A 26791-nucleotide genomic window follows, 5' to 3' on the forward strand; every position below is an offset into this window, starting at 1 on the left:
AATGAATTTTTTTTACTAATAATTTTCAGGAATAACAATCGGTGTCAGAATATTTGGTCCCGTATTTGGTTTCTTACTGGGTTCATTCTGTACAAGTATATATGTTAATTTTCCATTTGGTAAGTTATGTATAATATAATTATTTTTAAAATATTTAACTTTATGTGTAAATAAAATTAAATGAAACTCATAACTGAAATCTCAAAAAAGAAAAATAAAAGCACTTTTTTTAAGAACAAAAAATTAATGTCGTGTACAGTCAAGAACAGAAATGTTCAAAATAAACTTTAAAATTTGATATTTTAAAATTTCTGCTTGATAAAATTTCAAGATTAAACACCTGTTAACATTTTACCAATTGGATATGTTTAATATTCTAGATTTTTAATACGTTTATTGTTTCAATAGTAAAATTTCTAAAATTTAAACATTTCGAATTATTATTATAAAACTTAAAATAAAAACTTCATTTGCAAATATTATGAAAATCATCAAATTTATTTTTAAACATAATTATAAAATTAAATTATGCAAGAATGTTGTTGAACATATGCTTTTCTATTGCCTGAGAGAGAGAGAGAGGAAAAAAACATTTGCTATTGTCTTTAACTGATTCATTTCCATTTTATATACATATATTTCAATTTAATTGTTCATTGTTATGATTAATATAATTACAATAAATTTCCATTAAGCATCATTATCTATAATTGACAAACACAAGCATTTCTGCCACAAATTTTGAAACAATTTCGTTATTAAAAACGTATTTCAAATAAATTTAAGTTTATATCAAAATTTTTGTCATGTTAATTTAAGTTTTTGCTGTATTGGGGCTAAAATGGAAACAATAATAATAATTCCTTCAACAATATGTAATATATTTAAATTTTATTCCTTGAAGATAGAATTGAGGTCTCAAAGTATTAGAAAATTTTCCACCTTGACTCCAATAAAGCATTGCTTCATTATTTTTGATTCTACATACTAATAAAAAAATTAACATAATTTATTTATAATTTTGTTGTGTATTTTTAGCAGCTAAGTAAAGAAGCTAGAAAAAATTATATAGGTTTTAAAACATAATTAATCAATGTCTAAAATTCTGATATACTGTAATCATCCAATGGTCTAATATCCTGATGTACTTTTGTTTCAAAACTATTGATTTAAAAAAATCTATTCTATATTCATATAATTCTAGAAAAAATAAAATTTTAATCTCATTTGTACATAACATTTTTTGATGTATGTTGCTTGAAACAGTTTGTTTTAAAAAATGTATTTGTAAAATTTTTATATATTACCTGTGTGCATAGTATATGATTTATAACATCTTACACTATAATATAGTATAATACATATAAGATTTAACATTATAATGTTAAAATCTTGCCATATAATATCTATATAAGTTTCATTTTATATAATGCGTATATTATAACTGAGTATAAATATATTGCTTAATGTATCTGGTTTATTTATCATGATAAATATTTATATTGATCTAAATATCTTACATAAAAACACATTAAATGCTGTAAGTTTTCAGTAAAATATAATTAATTTGTTATACTGTGATATCTTCATTACTAAAGTAACTAATTAATAATAATAATAATTATTATTATTTATTTATGTGTTTAATATTTGTTTCTTGTTTTTGAAACATGCATATTATTAAAAATCTGTTTTATAGTAAGTGACTAATGAGAGTCAAAATAATAGCAAACATAAATCGCACTCTAATTACTTATTATCTGTGTCATAATTTGATATTACATTACTAAAAATAGTTTGAATTACATGATACTAATCTGAAAAGCCAACAAAAAAACAATAATAAACATTTTCTTAGACTCTATTATTTTAATAATTTGTGTTGGAAATGAATTTTATTTTCAAAATAATATAGTAAATAAATTAAAATTAAATTGAAACATCTCTACCAACAGTCAACAAAAGCATTTTTCCAAAGAAAGGAAAACTTTATGGTCATATTTATTATTCATTTCAGAGAGAAGAAATTGTTTCAGTAAATAATGTTAATAAAATCCAATAAAGACAACTGACTAATTTATCTCTTACCAATCACTCTTTATCAATTACCAGTATATCAATAAATTATAAAAGCAAAAGTGATTAGAATTTCCATTAATCATTTGTTTATTTTCAGAATTTTAATGAGAAATTTAATTTGTTTTTGAAAATTTTTAAATAAATTACTTTAGTCATATTTTATTTTCAAATTAACTGAATATATATCAGACAATTTAACATTTCAAAATATTTGAAATGTATTTGCTAGAATAATAAATTTATAAATTGAAGCAGAATCACATTCACCATAAACACATGATTGATTATTTTTCCAATACAAAAATAATGTATATCTATACATGCTTATCAAGTATCAAGAAGAAACTTATAAAATTAAATATTTATATTACAAAATCATATATATATATTATATATATATCCTTGAATAAAAAGATAAAATTAAAAAGGAAAGCTTTTTTGAAATATAAATTACTATATAATGTTTGATATTAAATGTTTAAAAAATTATGTAAATTTCCGTCAAAACTTGTTTTAAAAATTATAGCTTCTCAATGTTTAGAAAATCTGTCTAGGAAACAAAACCATCTTCATTCCCTCTCATATGGAGTTAGAATTTGGGTTAAATCAATACATTTCTAAAAACAATACCTTAACATCAAATTTTATTAAAATAAAAATAGAACTTTTCTTATCAAAATATTTAATAGCATTATTTTACAGAACAAATCTGAGTCAAATTGTTTAATTGCACAAAATTACAAATTTGCATATTAGTATTTTCAATTTTTTTAAAAGTTTTATCTTCAAAACTGTATCATTTAAAATAATAGAATTTAATTTTTTTTTTTTTTTTAAATTTTAAGGTAAAATATTTGATTTAAAATATATCATACTTCTTGAAATCAGGCTTTTTTCCCTTCTAATGACTATTCAATAATCGGTGAAGTGGTGATATTAAGTTTTGAAATATTATTTCCAGTAACTACTATTTTCTTATAAAAATTCTTCGGATAAATTTTTCCTTACAGAAATTTCATATTTAAGAAGAGATTTATACTATAAGAGATAATTAAAGAAGTCCTTCTAAGAAATTTGTTATAAAAAGTAATCTATCCATAGAATTGTTATAAAATAATTTATTTTTCATATATCATTAAAACATATAGTAACATATAAGATACAACTTTTATCCTCAAAAGGAAAAGGGACTCAAACAAATTGCCTCGTGCATCTTATAAATGAACTTGTGATCTCCCAAAGGTTAACAAATTCCCAAATGACCTACAGTAACCTAAATCTAACTCAATTCTTGAATACAAATGTTACTATTTAATTAAACCTAATATTATTATTATTAATTAGTATTAATATTACTATTCTTATTATTAATACTAATTTTAATTATAAAGTTAGATAACATGAGATGATTATCTATAGATTGTTCATCATACGTTCCAGCATAAAAGTGTGCATTCTAATTTTACTTTTTTACACAGTATAAATACAGTAAAAAAAACTTTTGGGGCTACATTCTATTTGTGCAGGATGGCTTAAATATATTAAATACTTTCCTTAAATATTCTATGCTGAAATGGAGGAGTATAATTACTATGTTATGGCATAACATGGTATTACATTTTGAATAAAATTTAAAAAGTTCAAAAAATAATTCTTATTCAAAAAGGTTTAGCTAAATTTAGCGGAATGATCCATGACAAAATCAATGAAAATTTTAATAAATTAGAAATACAAATATATTTATTCATAATTTTTACAACATACCCTTATTTTTATTTTACTATTGTAACACCATTTTGTGCAATCTTCATTTGGACATTATATACATTAATAAACACTGCGCAAATAACCAAGATTTTATTTATTTTTCTACGTTTATAACTCTAAATTGTATTTAAAACTGTTTTTATATTATGCACTATATTATAAGAATTATATTCATCATAATATAATAATAAACTATATATGTTAATATGCTGAATATTATCAATAGTAATAAACTATATAATTTTCTTCTGAATAAATAATAATATACTTAACAGATATAAAATTAATAATGATTATTTTACTTTTACTATTAGACATTTGACATGAAATACAATACAGTATTCAATTCAAAAGAATTTGTAATAAAACAATTTAGCATTATCATTCATACATCTAGGATATACAATGACTATAAAAAATTAATAGTTCATTTCATTTGGAATAAAAAATAATGACGATAAATGAACCATTACATAAATATATTTACTTTAAGGAATTATTTAAATTTCTGTATTAAATAAAGATTGATTATAAACAAAGCAAACATTTTTCCTTGATAGTTCATCATATTTATTGATGGTGAAAAATATCATTGATAAATGATATGTAGTGCCAAAAATGGATTGAATCCCATATTATAGTATTAAAATAAATAAATGCTAAATATTGATTTCTGAAGTTAATTACCACAAAAATATTGTGAAAAAATTTCATGTATGTTAATTTTATTCAAAAAATTATTTAAAATTATTACTACTTGGCTTCTGAAAAGCAGAATTTGTATTCATTTTAAAATATTTTTTTAAATTTAGAACAGTATGCTTTAATGGAGCAAAAGTACATAATATATAAAAGTTTAATGGGAATAGTGCTCTAAAGCTATGTTTTTTTTAATCTTTTTCTCATTGCAGACTGGTAATTATATGTGACTATGAATTATGCATATTTATTAAGCTTGTATATGCTTGTCTAGAGTTACTGTACGTAACAAAGTATGTACAGTAACTCTAAATTACTATTTGGCACAGTTGATTATTGGTGACATTCAGTACAATCAAATATTTTTCTGTGGTCCAGTGAAATTTTTCCGTGGACTGGCAGTTGAAAAACACTGCTCTAAAGCACTCAGATTTTTGTATATTATTTACTTTTTACATCATTAAATCATTTTGTTTAAATTTGATAAACTGAAGTAGTAACTTTATTATTTACTTTTAAAAAATTTTGCAAGCATTTGATTTTATTACATATAATACCTTTAAGTCTGTGATACATTCTGAAATAATAAATTAATTGTAATATTTTAAGATTCATATAAATAATATTTTCAATAAATTATTTCTCTTTTGGTTTTATTTGGTTCTGTTTTTACTTTTGCCTGAAGAGTACAAATTTTAATCTATCTTCATCAGCGTTCTTGTTAGTCTTTATAATTATATTTACAGAAACTATCGTGTTTCAGATGGTATAATTATTTTTGGGCACTATTTTTACATTTTTCTGTTTTATTTATATCAATTATAACTTAATTGTTGATATTAATAATATAAAAAAAAATCAAGTTAAAAGTTGGAGATGATGATTAGAAGTATGAACTTTTATTATGTATCCAAACTTTCAACATAAGGTAACTTGGATAATTAAATAAGTATTTAAGATGTAGCTTAAATGTTCAACTGAATTAATGGATGGAATGTATAATTTCATCATAAAATCAATGTTCACATAACTAAACAATAGCCCAATTATTTAAGGCAATTTAATCATTAAATAGTGGTATGTATATATGTATGTATATATATAAGGCATTAGGATGTTTGATATACTTATAAAATCAATGTTGATATTAGTAAGCTCAAAGTCTAGTTTATTTATATTATAAATCATAATTAAAGAATAAATAAATAAGAATGTTTAATTATATTATACTTATATATAGAAAGTATAGACAACAGTATTTCTGTACATTATTCATATTACATTTTGTCTTTGTGCTATTCAATTCATATATTTATACATTCATGCCATTACATATTCCTAATTTTAAATAGAAGAATATATGCATTTTTATAATCCTGAACAAATATTGAATTATATTTATTATTTTTATCCTTTTTTTTTCAGTAAATATGTAACTACACCTGTATACTATATAAATGGATTTTACTATAATATAAATTTTATATTATATAAAATTATTATTTACATACATATACACATTTCATATTTAAATATGGTATATATGTATACATAGTTTCCAACCACCAGCATTTGACACTGACCAGCAGCATTCTGTGTGCTCAGTCAGTGGACAGGACACATTTCCCTTTCATTATCCTTTTTAAAGAATTTCATATTATCACAAAAAGACTTTATTTAACAAATCTAATAGCAACATATATGTCAAACATTGTATGTATTTTATTATGATCAACTGAAGCGAACTGCAACAACGTTCTCAGATTCGTTCAATTGGGAAAGAACCAAGATTGATGTTTTTATATAGGTATGTTGGTATATGTATGAGAATTTTTAGTTCAAATATGATAATTTTAAATGGCAGATATGATAAGTTGCATCTTCAAATCTGACGTCAATGCCATCATGTTGGTGGTTAAATCAATTATGGCCGACTCATCAGCAGAAGGAAACGAGTTACTTTTACAGTTAGACCAAATTGTTGAGCAGCACTACAGTTTCTAAATTAGATGGTTCTTTGAGATTTGTGGGATTTTACAAAGATTTGTAATATTTGTAAAATAGTAAAATAGGCTGATGATGGTTTTGCCACAGTGCATTGCTGTGTGGAAAAAGGAAAAAATATTCAGTATGATAAGAAAAAGTAAGAAAAAGATAGGAAATAAAGCACAACCAGAAAAATCGTTGTCCTTAATAATTGCAGTGAAAGTCAATAAATTGACTGATAGCAACTGTCACGAGTACACTGTAACAAAAGAAATTATTAACAAAGCAAAACTTCACACAAAAGCATATAACAGGAGGCACTCATCATGCAGTATCAAGACCCCTGACAGATCAAGATGAAACATATCACAAATCTAGGTTAGAGATCACCAAACTATGGCCCACGAGGTCAGTTCATCTGGCCCACTGCCATACTGTGTCAATGGAAATATAGATTGTAAATGAACTTACTATGTAGAAGAAATTAAAATAAATGTAAGTAAAAATGCCAAAATTGGCCCAATCTGATTTTTGTATTTGACAGTAATATAAATTTTAGATAAATCAGTGAAATAAAAATTTTGGCAACTTTTTGCGACTTTGGATGCCAGAGCACTTTTTGTGTAAATACCTGCAATGAAGTTTCTAAGAAATGCGATTACAAGTTTGCTGCAGCAATCGTGTTTGTGTATTCATAAATAAATATATTGATTTTCTTTATTTTTTCTGTATTCACTATAATATATTGAAGAAAATGATTATGCAGTCCGTGCTCGTTATTCTCTCAGTTATCTGGCCTGCTGTGAAAAAAGTTTGGTGACCCCTAATCTAGGTATAGATTTATGATGCCTCTCAAAATACTTGACTTTTTTAAATGGTGATGCTAAAGAGTATAAAACTATTGCCATACTCTTGACAGTGTTTATGGCAACAGCTTTACATGATATATATACAGAGATAAAATTAAATTTTGTGTATTAAAGGTATTTAATATAAGCATCGTGCAATATCAATGTTAATAAAAAATGTTTCATTTTTCATGCTGTCAGTGATTAAGAAATCAACGTTTTTTTTACCAATGTCCCAGCTATTCCCCATTCTAAAGATTGGCAAGTATGTATATACAGAGTGTAGAGAAAGAAATTGCACCAGACTGGTCCCAGGCAAAATCTAGCCTGAAAACATTTGGCATATCATCTATAGAAATAGGCTTACTTTTGGTATACAGTATATAAAATATACAAAATATTTGTAGCCTGCCTACGTATGACTTATGCAATTTGACCTGCCAATTCAAAATTTTGGTACTACTGGTGTAAAGAAAGTAGATTCTGGGAAAATGATTTAGTTTGTTATAAAAGAATAATGTTTTTAATGGAAAACACTTCTGTTTTCAAAATACTTAACCCTTCAGAAGAATAAACTGAGCTTGTCATGTGAGTTTGTGAGGCTATGCAGAGTTTTACATAATTCTCTCATCCATTTTTTTGACATTCCAGCCACTTCCCCTTTAATTATTTTAACTAGAAAAAAAATGTGTTGTACTAATTCTGAAATTATTATGACTTTGTAATTTAAACTGTGCCATTATCTTTCTTAGAACTGTGATAAGCTTTAGTCCAGGGTTTCCCAACAGGATCAATATTGACCCCTTAGAAGTTGATGAAAGTTTGAGGGTGGGGTCAATATGACTTTGTAAATATTAAAAATTGTACACATTGTTTGCTCTTAAATAAGTGTAGGAAGATGTTTTTAAAAATTATATAAGATGCTATGGCATATATACTTATATATAATATATATAGTGTATAATATTGGAGGGGGTTGATTGAAAAAATTTTCCTTAAAAGGGGTCAATACATGAAAAAGGTTGGGAACACCTGCTTTAGTCCCATGAGAAGGGGGGATTTGTGATGCATGGCAACTACAACGTTGAATAGCCCACTACTTACTTATACTCTCATCCACCCGGATTTAGCTAAAATATAACAGAAGCAAGATAGTCTTTGTTTACATCCTGTATATAAACTGTGATAAATTGTCATAATTTTTTTTGCCACTGAAGTTGGCACTAAATTGAATATGATGCTAAATTGAAGTACAGTACTTCAAACAATAAAAATTATATATAATTGTAAGGCCTACTCAAGTTTGAGAATTTGATAGTGATGCAATATGACGACAACAATATCATTTGTAATGAAAAATTGCACATCTAGGAACTCACAGATGCTAAAGGATTCTCTATTTAATATATATGAGGAAGATACATTTACAAGCATTCAACAGAGTTTTGTGAGGGTGATATTATTTAGGAGGGTAATATATTGAGGTTTGACTTATATTTATTGTGTGTGTAATTAATTTATAATATTTGCCAATTTAATTTTCATGTGCTTTTTCTAAAATGTAAGTTGCATTACAGATATATTTTAATTAAAATATAATTTGTAATTTCAAGATAATTAAAAATTATATTTTTTTACTTTTTATTATGATGTTCATCAACATTGAATGTTCAAAGTTTTTTATTTAGAATTTTAATTGCTAATACATATAAACAATGAAGTTTGAAATTTATTTACTGTATTTAATTCAAAATTAATAATAATATTAAATTAATACAAGATGGCAGATTAACTGCCTACCTTTATGTCAAATTATGTAGTGTTTATGAAATTATACTACATAATTTGTCATAAACAATTCTTAGTTAATCTGGCCATATTGTTAAATTTGATATATTTGAAATAATAATGAAATATGTTTGAATTTTGATAGATAAAATAGTTAAATACTTAAGGGAAGTTTTCAAGAAGTAAATTATATTCAACATGTTTTTTAAAATATAAAATATATGGTAAAATATACTTTTTCTTCTGTTAAAATCTCTATGATAGATGCATATCCATATATATGTTGATAGCTAGACTACAAACTTCACTTTATTGATTTATATCAAATATACTAAAGAAAAAAATATTATCTCTGTATGTCGTATTGATCATAGTTTTGATAGAAGAATAAATTTTCTGTACTCTTCTGTTATAAGAAAACTATAATCAGTAACATAAGAAAACTAAAAGAATTAAATAAATTGAGAAATAAATTAAATAACTAAATAAAGAAAAATGAATTATAAAAACTAGACTTTTGATTTAAGCCCTAAATAAAATGATCCAAATAATATATTTTAATTAGGACTTAAACCCAAAATTCAACTTTTATAGTTCACTCTACTCTATACATAATTTAATGTGCTATATTTCAAATATAATATAATATAATCTAACATTTTTCATGTAATTATTCTAAATTAAATGTTTTATTAAATTCTTATTTTTTAATGTAATTTTCATTATCAAGTTAATAATGAAGCATAATGAACATAATTTAAGCATGTATCTTTGTTATAAATATTTGAAAGGGAAGAATTTTACTAATAAATTACCAAAATTTTGTGCAGATAACCCATAGATTATGTGTTTTCACATTCTTTCTAGACATTTTGTTAACACTTCGAAATGCATTGTAAAATTAAATAGTTAATATAATTTATTAAGTCACAAGGATCATCGTAGTGTGTTAGCTTCTCCTGTAGTTAGGAAATTTTTTCAGAACTTCATACTCTGGGCAGAGTTGATTTAGGGTATCTTTGTTTTGGAGTTTCACAATATTGCAAGCAGGATTATTTTTTAGCTGGAATGTGCTATTAGGCCATTCTTGTATATAGTATAAAAAGTATGAATAGTTAGCACTCTGTACCAGCAGTTGCTTAGAGAGAAAAGTTCTATATATTCAGGCAAGAAATCTGGTGACTGGCATGATGATAAACAAAACAAACTGTACCACTCTCTCAGCCACAACAAATGCCATGAGATTATTGAAGCTAACATAAACAGCAATTGAGATGGGAACTCTCCTCCTTTTCATTGAGGCCATTTTTCAATGAACAGAAAATACAGTCTGGTAATTATCTGTTTCTGTTTTGTTCTTGTCAAGAAATGAGGTACATTACAGAGAAGCATTAAGATGAAGATCTGATTGCTATCTGAAAGTACTTGCAGCATTTTCAGTACAGTGTCTAATGTAAAACAATGTAAAATGTGTATTATGCAGATATCTTTTAAAAGAGAAATAGAATCTTGCACAAAAAATTTTTAAGAATGAAAAGTTACATCAAGTACACAGTAGATTTGGTTTTATGCATGCCAACAATAAAATAGAAATTGCTGTAAAGAATATGCATCAGCAACAGATGAGAGGTATCAGCCCAAAATGTGTATTGAGACAATTGGTTTAAATATTATAAAGCACATAGGAGAATAAAGTGAATGTGAAAAAGTCTGGTGCCTAAAATCAACACTTCATAGTGACTTAAAAAACAATTAATTGTAATATTTTGAAAGGGAAAAGTAAAAATGTGGTTACAAAAGGACATCATTTAGCAACTGATAATAAAAAACATGAAATAGGGAAGAAAGTGCAAACAGATATACAAAAAAAATGGAAAACTATAAATGAATGAATTACAATATGAATGAGTACATTTGGAAAGAAAAAATAATGTTAAATACTGTTTAACACTACTATTTATTTTACTGTTAGTTAAAATTCTGTTCTAGGAAAAGTATAACAATATTTTTAGTCACTCTATATATGCATTAGTCAGTAATTTCTTTCTATAGAAAAAGAGCACTGATTATAACTGTGCTCAATCAATCATCAGTATGAAAAGAGAGTGATGTTCTAGCTCCATGTCTCACTTGCAGTTATCTCTTCAGATTAACTGAGATTCAGATATTCACTGAAAAAGAGAAGAGGGATTCTAGAATCAAGCAGGTCAAACATTGAAGAAAAATCAGTATCTATTAAAGTATGAATTAGTTATATTATCATTCAACAGCAGCATAGTTATAATCGCTGTATTGACGTTAAATGAATATTAATCTATTAATAATAGCTTTCTATTAATGGAATCCATTAATAAAAAAATAATATACAGTACATATGCATGTGCATTTTGGTAATTGATGTGTGTCTCAATAAAATTAAAAATTCCGTAATGAGTCACAAAATTTTAAAAACTGGTCAAAAATGAAAGGTTATATTTTTGATCAGTTAAATTTAGTCATTAAGTTTAAAATTGAAATGTCACAATAAGCTGCAAATTAGCAATATATATAACTACGTAGTATGTATTGTGTAAATGTGAATTTGCTATTGTTGCATAATGTATATTATGAAAAAGTTATGTAGTGGTCTTAATTATCTTTATATATCTTTCTGTTTCTTGCATTAACAATGGTTTTAAAAAAACTATTGGTTTCAGGAATAAATAAGCTTTGTTTTTCAAAACAGTGTTTTATAGAATGTATAATTGTCATAATTATTATTTCTTAAGGTATTGAAAGATTACTAATAATTTTATCAGAAAGTGTTGTTTCTTTAATAGATATATGTTTTAATAGGTTTTTAATTCCATTCAATTTACAAAATTGATTTACAAAATCTAATTAGGAAGTAATTACATTATTTTTACTGTATATATATAAAATACAGGTACCCCTTGTAAACATGCACTTCTATAACACAGTTAAAAAATTGGAAAATCCCCCATACAACATGGTTTCCAGTTTCACTCTAACACTGTTCAAGAATTTGGTAAATCCTCCATACAAAATTTCACAACTTTTAAAGTGCAAACTCTTTTATTCAAGTAAGCATGCATGTTATCTGAAATTTGCCCATGAATTTTAGAATATTGAAATTTTCAATTTTTTTTGTGCCTTTTATCAGATTTACTGAAAACCAATAGTGCAATATTTTTTTTCTTCATTGTCCTAGCTTTCTTATCACCAGATGTTGTCATTGCTTTCAGATTTTAGCCTTTAAGACTGTCACTGAGTTTTGTTTTTATAGATTAATCTTCATATTTAGTAAAGTTTATTTAAACATTTTTAGGTAAGTGTTATTAATCTTTTTCTAACCATAGGTAAGTAATTATTCATAAAAATGAGGAACGAAATACAGTGGAATCTCAGTACTTGAACTGTTCCCAACTCAATTCAATATTCGAACACAAATTCTGGAAAAAAAATTGCTCAGTCTTCGATTGAACAAATGCGACCCACTAGAATAAATTTTCAATTAATAATATTTTTATTTTGTCGTACATAAAAAATTTTTATGGTAAAAATTTAAAAAAAATGAAGACTACTGATATTTTTGATCAAGATCAACAAAAAAGCTCAGAAGATGACAATACTTTGTAAAAAGAAAATGCCCTGGTTTAACTAAATTTAATATTAATGCATAATACAGTACTTTTAATTGGGTTGTTAGTTAATTATTGATTGGAAATAAATTATTGATTGCTTTAATAAACATATTTCTCTTAGTAATGAAAAAGAATAGTATACTTTTGTTAACTTTTAGAACCTAACCCTATGTTTTGTATTGTATTGTATTATATTCTAATTCTTATTCTTAATTTTCTAATGGTTTAGAGTCAAGTTTTGTAAAAACAAATAAAATAATATATATAAGGAATATTATAAACTATAATTATGAATTTATGTAAATTGGAACTCTTAGAAATTATATTTATTATAGATCATACTTATGTCATCCTTATTTTTCCCTCTTCCCAAACAGGGTTTTTCCTCCAGTTTTTCTTTTATTCTTTCTTTCATCATTTTTTCTTTTTATTTTCTGTTGATTTGCTTTTGCTTCTTGTTCATTTTTTTCTCTCAAAATAATTCTATCTTTTTGGACATCATAAAATTTTTCTTATGATCAAACATATTGTTTTTCCAATGAACATTATAGTTAGAATTTTTGTGTTATATAATGGAAAAGGTATAATGAAATATCACTAATATCCAGCAAATAATATATTTTACTAAATAACAACAAAAGCCAAATGTTTTCAACAACAACAACTTTTAAATCATCATCATCAGGTTAAAAAGCAGGGAATGGAAAAGGTTTTTAAAAATTTCTAATATTTTGAGAATTAATTAATTAATTTGAGTGTGTGTGTGTAGTATATATATATATATGACTTTGTCTTAATTATGTATTTAAATTATAATTACAGTATATATTATTTTGAAAATAATAAACATTTATTTTGTTTAGGAAATGATCCAGGCATATCACCTGATGATCCTCAATGGATTGGTGCTTGGTGGCTTGGCGTGTTTATTGTTGGAGCCGCTCTGTTTGTTACATCAGTGCCTATGATGGCATTTCCTCGCAAACTTCTTCCGTCAGATTCTCCCCATCATAAATGGTCTGCAATATGCCAACATCATCTTGTGTATAAAAATAATCAATTAGCAAAAAAGCAGTCAAAAACACCTAGTCTAAAAGGTAAGAATATTAATGAAAATATTATCTGATTATATGCTTATCAATTTTTAATATATAGTCAGTTATGTCATTTTTTTCCCAATAAAAATCATATGTACTTTTTAATAATAATAATAATACGTTAAATTAAATGTACTGAAGAATACTTAAGATTTTTAGAAACAGACTTTTTATGGCTTTTATGGGCTGATTTTTGATAATGTTGGAATTTAGTGGAATTGAAGTATATCTGGCTTAAATTTTCCAAAAAAATGACAAGAAACTTCTGGAATCTAATTAATGCATCAAATATTAACAATTTTTGTGTTTAGCAGACTTACTGACTTATTACAATATTATGTTTTTATTCATATATTCAATACTTCATATTATATAGAAGTGTCCTTACTGCTTTGTATATCCAGGTAGGAGCCTAATCTTTCTTGAAATTTAGCTGTGTAAATTTAATTTCCACCAACCAGGCATTTGTTATATTGTATAAATGTTTTAGAATGTGCTTTCTACAAAATAAAATATTTTCCAATGGATAAAGATTTATCATGGCTACAGCCTTCTTATAGTAAAAATGTTGTGTCCTAACTGCAACAACAACACAAATTAGAATTTGCCAACTTTGATGCTTTCAGTTTATTCTGCAAAGAAGTCTGAAAAATGTTTAATGGCCATGTCCATAGCAGGTTAAAAGTACATGTGCAAAGAGACATTTTTAAGGTTTTAACAACTGCTTGGAAACAAGTTAATCTGGGTAAGTATTGTATATTCCTATTAACCTGTCATGATTTTAATAATAAACTTTTTTTAAAATAATTAGGTAAACGTAAATGTGTGATACCTTTCTCACAATGAAACAGCAATGTTCAAAATGAATACATAATCTGTAATATTATTGCTAAATATAAAAAAAATGCTTCCACAGTTCTTATTGCCACTACCGAAATTGTGGTAATGTTGTGGTTGGAGTGTTTTTACTTTTTAAACATAAAAATAAAGACTAAACATTCTTAATCTGTTGTTTAAAACAGAATTTGTAATGAATTAACAATAAAATTAAATTTTTCTTTGGATTTTCTTTTTCAGAAGACACATAAGTCCCTCACCAAATCCTTTTACAAACTGGATTATTTTATCATTACTAAGAACATTGAACACAATTTTGAATTCCACCATCATTCATTCCAAAGTTTGAAGTATTATTCTCCTTCAAGTTCCAAAATGGAACAAAAGGTTTAAGGCCTGAAGCAAACCTGTAATTAGGTCAAAAACATTTTTGTACATGAAAATTAAACTGCTGCTAGTATTAAAATAAGGTTTTTGGTGAGTTGATGCAAGTCCCACAAGTGTCAAATAATGTTTGATAAAAATGCAAGAAAGATCCAGTTAAGTATGTAGAATATTTACATAAAGAAAAGGAGAGGAATAGGAAAATTAATTGGGAAAGCTTCCTAGCATAAAGGAAATGATGACTTATGCTCAAAAAGTAAAACATAAAAGTAGTGTAACAGTAAAAGGAAGTACCAAAAGAAAGAATAAAGAAATATCAACAAATTTTGCTCAAAAGATCCTTCATGTATAGTTCAAGAGAATAGAGTTGTGTCTTTAAAATCAGTAACACTACATGACAAGCAGCTTGTTGGTAGGAAAAGGGCTAGGCACTTCTTACAGAAAGATTTAGAAATTAGAAGAAAAACTTGAGAATGATGAAAGAAAAACAAAAAGGTGAAGCACAGACTAACAAAGTAATAGAAAAAGATAGAAAACACACTTAATCCAGCTCCTTTACAATAACAAGCCTCACAAGTACCCAACTCTTGACCTTAGTTTACATAAAGTTGAATCTACTGAACAGTGTAAAAAAGGAATACAAAGAAAATTTTGTTTCTGCATAACATTATGATTCAAGAACTAGAATTATGACTAAAGTATTACAAACTAAAATCCTAAAAGGATAAACAAACTTTTCACCAGTTAATAGAAGGCACTATCCTAAGAAAACACTAGTTGCTAACAGAAGCTAAAAGCTCTGCTCAAGATCTGAGACAATAGTGTCTATAAAACAGTAAAAGTAAAACTGCATCTGTCAGCTCAATCCAACCCAAATTACCTGTACAAGCTTTCAGTCTTTACCACAACAATATGTCTTTACAGTCACTCTTATTGTCTCTACCACAACAAATATAAAAAGTATTTCCTATTTTTAACTCTTAAATATATTTGTATTCTCTCTATATTGTTAATAATACTTATGCAAGATGGAAATTATATTCTTTATTGAATTTATTTGATCCAAAAATTAAAAAACTAATCAAACATCTTTACTACACCTGATTAGGGATTGTATACTGGTTTACCGATTTACCGGTTAACCGATAAATTGACAAAAAATCATTCGGTAAACTTACCGGTAAATTTTTGAAATTTACCAGTAATTTGGTAAATGAAAAATCCATACTAGGAATTTTTATGTAGAAAATATTGTGCTTATAGATATTTGAAAGGGCTAAAGGGACCTTTAATTAGGCCAATATACCTAATTATTAATTTTATGTGAGATATTTTCTGTTTAATTTTAATTCAAACTTTCTTGGGTTTGAGAGGTGCTGTAAATTGTACAGAAAGCGTTAGTTATCTTATGTGATTTGTGCTCTGCAGTTTTTGAGATTTTTAAAGGTTTAAAATCTTTACAATCAATGCTTTTCTTAAAGAATAAGTAAATATTTCCTTTTTTAATATTTAAATATAATAATACATAAATATTTCACATATTTTTTAAATTAATAGCAATTTTGAATACACCACATTATGACACGACATTAATGCAATATTATTGTAAAATAACATTACAATTTTTTTACTTCTAACAACTGTTTAAAATAACTAAATACAAATATTTATTACAAGATTCTAATATTATGCCTTAAGATTGTGCAAAATATGTATTATTTTCTTGGGTAATCTTGGATTTAGTCGAATTTATGGACCTGCACCTGCTGAGGTATGTGCAGAATTAATAAAAAATAAATTAAAAGAATTTCAAATTTCTTTGAAAAATATTGTCTGCATGACATCGGACAGAGCTGCCGTCATGAAGAAAACGATGAAATTACTCAATAAAAACCATCAGTTATGTCTTGTACATGGATTGCAAATTGCAATCATAAAAGTTCTTTACAATATAAACAGATCAGATGTACAGGATGATGATGAATATAATACTAATTTACTACTTACTACAGATTCTGATTCTGATTTTGATTCTGATAACTCAGACATTGAATATGATAATTTTGAAATAAACCAAGAAACTACTGGCTGTACTGAACTTACTCTACAAAATGCAGAATTAAATTTTTTAATTACAAAAATACGACAGACAATAAGACTTTTTAGAAAATCGCCAATGAAAACTACATTACTACAAAAATATGTCAAAGAAATTATTGAAAAAGAACTTTCTTTAATTTTAGATTGTAGAACCAGGTGGAATAGCTTACTAAACATGCTGGAAAGATTTTTATTACTTAAAGATGCTGTCCAAAAAAGACTAATAGATTTGAAACTGAACTTAGATTTCAATGACAGAAAAATAAAATTACTACAAATATAATCTCAAGCCTGCAACCCATTAAGTTAGCTGTTGAAACACTGTAATGAAAAGACTAATTTATATGTAGCCGATGTTACTTTGAAATTTATGTTTGGTGAACTAATCAACCAAAATGCATTTTTAAGCATTGAACTAAAAAAAGCATTAATATATAGCATAAAGAAGAGAAGGACTGTTTATTCAGACATGTTACACTATTTGACAGATCTTAATTTGGTTTTGTCGGGTAAAGAAAATTGACATTTTTAATATAAACAGTAAAGCATCAATAATCAAAAGCATTGCTGAAATATTTTGGATTATTGTTGAGAGTAGTCAGAGACACTTAAATGATCCTGATTTGGATTCCAATTCAAAGTCAGATAACAAAAATATTGATTTCTACACCTAATGTTGAATTATCAATGAAGCAAAAACTCTGACCTTATCAAACAAAAAACAGAATGTCAAGAAGAGTCAGTTTCACAAGCAAAAAACACGAAAGATTGGAAACAAATAGTAAAAAAAGAATTAGAGTACTTCCGCCAAGAAAAAGTATGGGGAAGTATATTCAAATAGTATTTGATTATTTAATATACTATTCGTCCAACAAGTGTTAAATCGGAAAGGATATTCTCGGGATCTAGATTATTTTGTACAAAAATTAGATAAAAATTAGGAGATAAGACTTTAAATAATTTAAGTTTCTTGAGAAGTTATTTTTTAAAAAATGGTAATCAATAAAATGTTATTAGGTACTATATATTATTTCTGTTGCATTTTTATTTTTCTGTATTATTTCATTTCTGTTTCTAAAAGTTATTATTTTAGTTTGTTTAGAATAACACTTTAATTTTTATAATTTTTATATTCTATATCTTTGAAATAAAAAATGTGAAATGGAAATCAAAATGACTTATATTTTTTATCGCCTTAATTTTATTTTTCAGGAAAAAATTTACCGGTAAACTGGTATTTTAATTTTCATTTACCGAATTACCAGTAAATGAAAAATTTGGTAAATTTACAATCCCTACACCCGATACATGTAAAGCTATACACCAACCAAAGCCGAATATAATCGGGCGAGAAATGGCTATAATACTAATAATTTAATAGACAATTTGGCATTAGAGGTAGACGTTAGGCACCATCTCTTAATAAATTTAATAATTACAATTAATTAAATAATTTAAATAATAATTTAGAATTACTGGAAGAAAAGAATCGGCCCGAAACGGGACTCGAACCCACAACCTCTATCCGTGCAGACACCTTACCAGTTACACGTATTATAGCCATTTCTTGCCCGATTATATTTGGTTTTGGTTGGTGTATAGCTTAAAAAACTAAACTTAATGAAACAAATTTATAATAATTAACATAATTAATATTCTCTAAATTATTTTCCAAAATAATTTTAGGTTCAAAAGTATAATTATGGATAATCTAAACATCCATTGAAGTTTAATTTAAATAAAATAAAACTTTTGATGTGGCATACTTAATATTTTTTGACGATAACCATTCTAGTATGCTTTGGTTGGTTAATTTTTAGTTTTGAAAAATTATGGAAAGCATTATCAGCTCTTATATACCAAAATTTTCTGAGATTATTTAAAACATTTAACAAAACATATTTTTGAAGAATTAATCTTAATATTATTAAAGTAAAAATATTTTTTCTGCTTACTTAAATTGTAAATACCATTAAATGTAGTGGAAGATCAATACTAATCATCAAATGTAAGGAGAAAAAAAATTGCAATTAAACGTATTCAAGTTTTTTAAGTGGAAATATGTAAATTAATAATTATTAGCATTTTAAATGAAGTTGTATATAAAATCATTAATATTTGTACTATTTTTAAAATTAGACAACGTACTTTTTTGTATATAGATCCATTCATAAAGTTTTAGTTCAAATATTTTTATTTTTGTAAGTCTTCTTCACATGTTAATTCTCAAAAGTTTTATTTTTTAAGAATTTTCTTTACAATATGAAATTATGTTATCGACAGATAGTTCGTCATTAACTAAATTTATTGTTTAAAACTAATAGTAATGAATAGAGAGAGACGTATGTGAATATTATATCAGGATTTGCAAAATAATGCAATTAAATCGGTTCCATTTCATCTCAAATTCAATTTTCAATGATTTCAATGCAGTTAAAAATAAATTGCTTAAAGTATCTCTGTATGTCAGGTAATTTGTCGGCATAGTACCTCTACAAGAATGAAAAATTTGAATATATGTTCAATAATATGTAAGAAAACAATATGTTAAAGAATTCAACGTCAACTTTGGCTGAGTCCTTTGAATTAGAAAATGTTTCTCATTCATTAAAAGTTTATTTCTTAAATTTTTTAATTTGCAAAATAGAAATCCTTTAACGAAATTTTATTTCTATCAGTTTATTACGTTTCATCTCATCAAACATTTCTACAGAAAATATACTTAAACAAAATTTTACTACTGTAATTATTATTAATATTTTGGATTCGAATAATAATTTATACAAATAATGATTCAAAAATTATCTTTCAAGCAATCACTTTAGATAAATAATGAATTTATTTGATTTAAATAAATGTTTTAAGTAATTTTTATAACCTGATTTGAATTTCGATATTAATATAAGAATTTTCTAATTTTAAATCAATCTTTTTAAGAAAATATTATATTAAATGTTATAAATTTAATTAAATTTAAAAATCATTTCATTGTAATAAATTAATTAAAATAAAAATAGCAAGAATGTTTTGAAATTAAATCAGTTCCTGGTTTATTTTAAAATTATCTGGATTGTTTAACGCAATCTATAATTTTTAATCTGTCTATATCATATCTTTCAGTAATTTATCTAATAACTACATACATGCCTCCACTTGACAGTGATGATTTTTTCAATAAGAATTTTTTTTATTTAAAATGATTACATTCTTGCTTACATTGTTTTTTATTGATAGATTTAATATAAATTAACAATATACATGATATGGTTTATTTTACAAATTACTATTGGACTATAAATAGATTATTAATTGCTGTATACAGCAATTATGAGGAAAGAATTTACTAAAGGTCAAAATGAATTAAAAATTAAAACTATCAATTTTATCATAAAAAAGTAATGATAAATCATCTTTTGTAAATGATATTATATATATATATAGCAGCACACTTTATTATAATATATTCAGCAAATATCTTGCTAATTCATATTTTTAGAATCTTTTTTAATGAGAAATACTTTTATAGTTACTTTTGCTTGGTAAAAGAAATTATAACATTTGAAATTTAAACAGTTTTTACTATTTAAAACTTAATAAATTAAAAATGTATATAAGGAAAATTTTAGGATGTTTCCAATGAATGAAAAATTGGTTTAAAACAAAAACAATATTATGTATTGTTCAGTATTATACATTATATTGTAAAAGCTTTATAAAAATGGGACGCATTCCATTTTTAAAAAGTTTTTATAATTTCAGGAAAAAATCAGATGATAATTGGAAGCAAATATATTTGAAAGTGTTTATTAAAGAATTAAAATGTTAATACTGCATTTAAGGTATAAATAACTTTAATCTTAACCTAAGTTTCGTATCTAACTAAAAATAAAAATGTTATTTTTTGTTTATTTTTACATTATGTAGAACTTTTAAAGAGTGAGAAAGAATACCTCAAATTTAAGACATATTTAATATTAAATGTAAAAACATGAAAAAAGTACATCTTAAATTTGAAGTAATACTGTTACATATACTGTATATGTATGTATATGTTACACTCAAAGACCAAAAAGGCTCATTAAGCAAATAAATCGACCACAACACATTCCGACTTCTTAGATCTAATCACAGTGTGAATTTTGTGTCATGGCACTTTCAAAAATGCACATAATGTGTTTTTATACATTCAGTAAGACCACAAAGCAAAATTTATGCTGCTGAGATTCTTTTAATAATCAACCAAAATGTGAGCTGGGAATGTAAAAATACCACAATGCATTGTGGATGCTTATTAATGACACAATGTGAGAAAAATAAGTAACAAGTTTGTTTGGAATTTGATTTTATTCTAAATAATAATCTGCATTAAGAATTTCCACCAAAAAAGGAATTCTGAACAATGTTTATTATTAGAAAAATTCTTATCAATGAAAGTTCTTATCACAAAATATTATATCATTTAAAAGAACCATAATGTAATAAATGTAACTCTTCATTTTCTTTTATAACTCAATCAAGAAGACAATTAGCTGTCAGTTGTTTTGTTTATGAATCCTTTATACCTATGTATGATATCTAAAACAAATACAGTAGAGCATTGATTATCTGAATACCGATCAACCGAAACATAGGTTAACCGAAAGCGTTCCAGTTGGCAAATCCAAATTGCTGCTAGTGCTATGGCACTGCAGCAGTCTCCCCCTCCCTCCCAATGTAAACTGCAGGCCTACTTTAATGTACTACTTTATGTGAGATATGTATTTGTAAGACATATGATACAAAATATTTGCAATAAAGTTCAGTGTTTAATATATTTTTTCATAAATGATCAGTTATCTGAAAAATTAGTCATCCAAACAACCCCAGTCCCAAATTGTTTTGGATAATCGATGCTCTACTGTATGGAAACATAAACAAACGTCAACAGCCAACCCGATATATTAAAGCAATAAACCAAGCCGATTCCAGCCTGAAAATTCGGCTTTGGTTGGTTTATTGCTACTGTATAGATTTAAGTCAAATAAAGAAATTTATTTGTAAATTACTTTGTCAATTGATTGCAGATTTGTTTCCAATAATGATACTCCCACGAAAAGACCAACTACAAACTAATTTTTATATTAATATTAGTAAGAAGTAATGATAAACAGAAGTTTGTCTTAGAAATTTAAGGCTTGCACATAAGATTAATGAGGCTAACTGTTTATTTTCAGTATAATTCTCAATGTAAATTAGAATATTATTTTATTCTAAATAATAAAAGAATTTGTTACTTATTTTTGCAGTTATTTTTATTACATTGCATCCTTAATAAGCATCTACAATGCATGTAAAATTTTCAATTGCCAGACTGCACTGATTGATTATTGAAAGAATCTCAGCATGAATTTTGCTTTGTGGTCTTTCTGACTATGCAAAAATGATATCCTGGCACTTTTGAAAATTCATATTGTGTCTGGATCTAAGAAGTCATCAGTGGCGTAGTGAACATAACTGGCACCTGACACTTTATTGGTGCTCCTCTCCCCCCTCCAGAAACACATATAGTTTGTCTTGGAGATCATTTGGGTGCTCCTCTGTGAGTGGCACCCGGTGCATGATACACCCCCTTGCACCCCCTCGCTACGCCACTGGAAGTCATTGTGGTAAATTTCACTTAATGAGTGTTTTTGGTCTTTGAGCCTAACATATTTATAAAACTGTACAATGTATAATGCAATACTTACTTTAAACATTACGGAAGAACATTATATAAATCTATTTTTCAAGAATATACAAATTGTAATTTAGCATATTTGTTGTATACTACAATATTGTCTAGTTTTACATGGATGTTATCTCTTATCAGATACAACATAACAAAAATACAAAAAGATATTACAATAAAAGCACCAACTATCACTTGTAATCCAATTAAAATAAACAAATTTATTAAAGGAAGGTTTTAATTAATAAATTTGATCAGACAAAAATTCCATGTAAATTTGTGCTTCACTCCAAAAGTAGCCCTAGTTGATTCCTTAAAGTGCACTAGAAAAATCTTACATTTTTCACAGTGCACTACAAGCCAAAAACATTTGAGAACTATTAGTCTAAGGCAGTGGTTCTTAACCTTTTAGTGATGACGGACCATTTATCAAAATTTTTCTCTTGCCATGGACCACGAGCTGTTTGGCAGTAATATAAGTTCTTATAAGGTTGTTCTATAAATTAAACATGTATAAAATTATTCGAAACCAAGAGTATTATATTATTTGCAAAAATGTTACATTAATTATATTATTTTAGTGCAATTTTTGTAACTGCATAGTGTTTACCAACTGCTGGATTCTTTGTTCAGTGCTACTCAAAGCCAAACGCATGTCGGCACTGGCATCCAACCGATTTCGATGTTTATTTTTAATTATCAAAAGCACTGAGAATCCTTGCTTGCATAAATATGTGGTTGAAAATAAAGTTAGGTACCGTAAAGCAATTTCTCGAATTTTAGAGAAAGCAATAGCTTTATGGCTCCAAAAATCTTCAAGATTAATTCCTGTCTCGAAAGTATCCTTGCAGTTACTATCGTGTTACATTTCAATTAACTCTTCTTGTATTTTATCCGGCACCTCAGAAATGTTGACTATGAAAGGATTGTGGATCAGTTTCCGAATAATGCCTTCCAGGAGGTCTTTTAAAGGAAACTGGCCCCTATTCAGGTGTTACAAACGTGGAGAAAACCCGGAGAACTCCACGTGCCAGCCCGTCCGAACGCAGTGGGAACCCGCGACCAAACTCTCAGTGTTTAGCGACAGAACCGCTCGGCCACTGGTGGGCATCTCAGCACACTGTCTGTCAATAATTGGGTTCAATGTATCAAACGCAGAAAAATTCTCTCTTTCAACTTTGCTGATCAATAGGTCGATTTTAGCGATAAACGTACTGATTTTATCTTCAAATGCAAATATATTGCTAGTGCCTTCCAATTTCATATTTCCTGACCGTTGTAGTTGAAGGTTCAATTTATTTAGTTTGTGCAAAAAAAATCCACTAAATAAGCAAAATGTATTTGAAATTTGAACTGACAAAACTCGTCGTCATTTATTTAATAATTTTAAGATGACTTCACGGACCACTTCGGGTGCTTTCAGGGACCACCAGTGGTCCACGGACCACTGGTTAAGAACCACTGGTCTAAGGAGACTAATAGTTCTCAAATGTTTTTGGCTTGTAGTGCACTGTGAAAAATGTAAGATTTTTTTAGTGCACTTTGTGTACAAAATTAAAAACATGTTATATTTTAAATTATGAATAACTGTATACTATAATAACTGTTACCCCATAGGCTTAGCTTAGCTATTAGTTGATTAAGGATGTAATAGATCTTTGTGCAAATAGGTTTCTTATTTTTGAAAATATACTGTCTTAATATTTGTGGCACTTTTAGCCATCTCTTGCAGCACACCAATGTATCTTGGTACACCATTTGAGAACCACTGCCACAGACATTTATTCAATGTACAATTAAGAAAAAAACATAAAAATGTGTTTAAAACATTTTACTTACACTTTTACTGTATTAAATAACATTTTACTCCATGTTTCTGAATATACAGAACAAAATTATATTGTATACTACTAGAAAAACATACATGTAAACCAGAGTATTCATGTTCTATGTTTTTGCAGTGTCAGAAGCTGGAGAAGCAATATTTGCTGGAGAGCATTTTCTTACAGTATGAACTCAGTGAACATTTTAAAGATGACATTTTACATAAAAAGAGTAATTTTACATAAAAATGTTTCCTGGATATCTTGAAAACAAGAAAGGGACTTGAAAATCTTTCGGTGGCATTAGAAGTGGGGTTAATCGAATCATTTGCCATCTGTGATAACGTGAATTCACATATAGCAATCTCTTATAAAGCAAGACCCTACTCTATTTTTAACTTAGCTGAAAAAATTTCAATAGACATAAAAATATTTTATTCACTTCAGACAGAAGTCTCTGGTCATACATGCTTGCTTATTTAATTTTTTGAATTTATTTAAGCATTACACATGCCATCTCACATGTATAGCCTAAACATTGCTTCTTGTTAAAATCAACAAATGAACATATGCATGCCTAAACTGAAATAAAAACCTGTGATTTAGAAAATAAGGAACATTACCTTAATAAATACTTCAATAGATTTGTGAACTTATTGATGTTTTTGCTTTATCATAAAATTTCAAGCAAAAAAATATTAACAAAATAATTTTTTCATGTCAAATATTAAAATTATACATGCTTTAATCTCAATAAAATGTCAAAGTTACAGCCAATTTACAAGCCGTGGTTTTTATCATTTTTTAAAAAATAAAATCGATAACAAATATTATTTTTTTTATTGATTAAAGGTCAATTTATTGTTATTAAAGGTCAGTAACAAAAATAATACTTTAAATATAAATTAAGTTGTAACTAAATATGTTTCCTTTTCATTGGTTTACATTATAGAAATAAAATTAATCAATACCTTTAATACAGGATATAGAATTAAAGAGGATGATGTAAAAACATAATAAGGATTTTATTGATTATATTTTAAATCCTTTAATAAATAAATAATTATGACAGTTATGCTTTTGAATGTCTATCATAAGATTAAAAATATTTGTTTGAATTGATTACAATTAAATCTTCCAACAATTAAAGTATGACTAAAAAAAGAAAAATATAGTAAATTTTTTGTTAAACTACACATAAATTTAAACAGGAAAAGTTAATTTCGGTATTTATCAAGAAGAAAAGCTATACTGAGAATGATATTCTTATCATCTGATGTTATTTCATTATTTTAAAAACTTTTGTGATAAAGCTTATATAATAAAAATGTTATATAAGTTATTTCTTTTAATTATACAAATAAAAAACTTAAACATTATAAAAATGCAAAAATAATGCTTAGTTATTGTTCAGTGTATGACTATAGACTGCTCTATTCTATTTATTTATTATTGTGACAATGAGTTCATTTGGTATATTTTGATATATTATAATATTTGTAGTTGTTTTGCTTTGTTTTTATTCTTATTCTTATTATGAAGATTGACAGTTAGTGAAAGTTTAATAATAATGGCAAGTACAGAAAAATGAAACATTACAGTTTTATATCATTTTTTCTTTTTTTTTTAAATTTTTTAAATGATAACAATATGTTTTACAAAAAAAAAAACAAAATTACATAAACGATCACATTAACACAAATCAAGCAATGATAGAATATTTGATTTAGAATTAAAAGAAATAAAAATACTATAACTTTTTAAACTTTTCAGAGATATTTCTTAAGGAAATAACAAATTTTAATCTTTACTGATAGCAAATTTCAATATATGTATTAAAATAAATTTTGTCTAAAAATACTACTAAAAGTAAAGAAGTTCCATGAAAATCAACAAGATAAAGAAGTTTTCTAGACCATTTTTATAATTAATCATTAATCAAAATTATTTAAAAAGAATAGTTTTAAAAACTGTAGTTTTTGAATATTTTCGTTGAATGATCTAATGATGGATAAATCCAGCATTCCAACAT

General features: G+C 25.8%; 2 protein-coding genes across 5 annotated transcripts in view; one reads left to right on the top strand and one right to left on the bottom strand.

Moving 5' to 3' along the window:
• The window catches only part of Rpn11 (regulatory particle non-ATPase 11), a 129811-nt gene that overhangs the window by 67338 nt on the left and 35682 nt on the right, over positions 1-26791 (bottom strand). The gene's annotated exons all lie outside the window — the stretch shown is intronic.
• Positions 1-26791, top strand: part of LOC136988596 (solute carrier organic anion transporter family member 74D-like) — a 55586-nt gene that overhangs the window by 5193 nt on the left and 23602 nt on the right. For all 4 annotated transcript variants that reach the window (XM_067286493.1, XM_067286495.1, XM_067286494.1 and 1 more), the window contains 2 exons: positions 30-119; positions 13675-13908. In XM_067286493.1, coding sequence (XP_067142594.1) covers positions 30-119; positions 13675-13908 — 324 coding nt within the window. The remainder of the gene's footprint in view (positions 1-29; positions 120-13674; positions 13909-26791) is intronic.

The sequence above is a fragment of the Centruroides vittatus genome, unplaced genomic scaffold, assembly GCF_030686945.1.
Source record: "Centruroides vittatus isolate TY-2023 unplaced genomic scaffold, ASM3068694v2 scaffold_3315, whole genome shotgun sequence".
NCBI lineage: Eukaryota > Metazoa > Arthropoda > Arachnida > Scorpiones > Buthidae > Centruroides > Centruroides vittatus.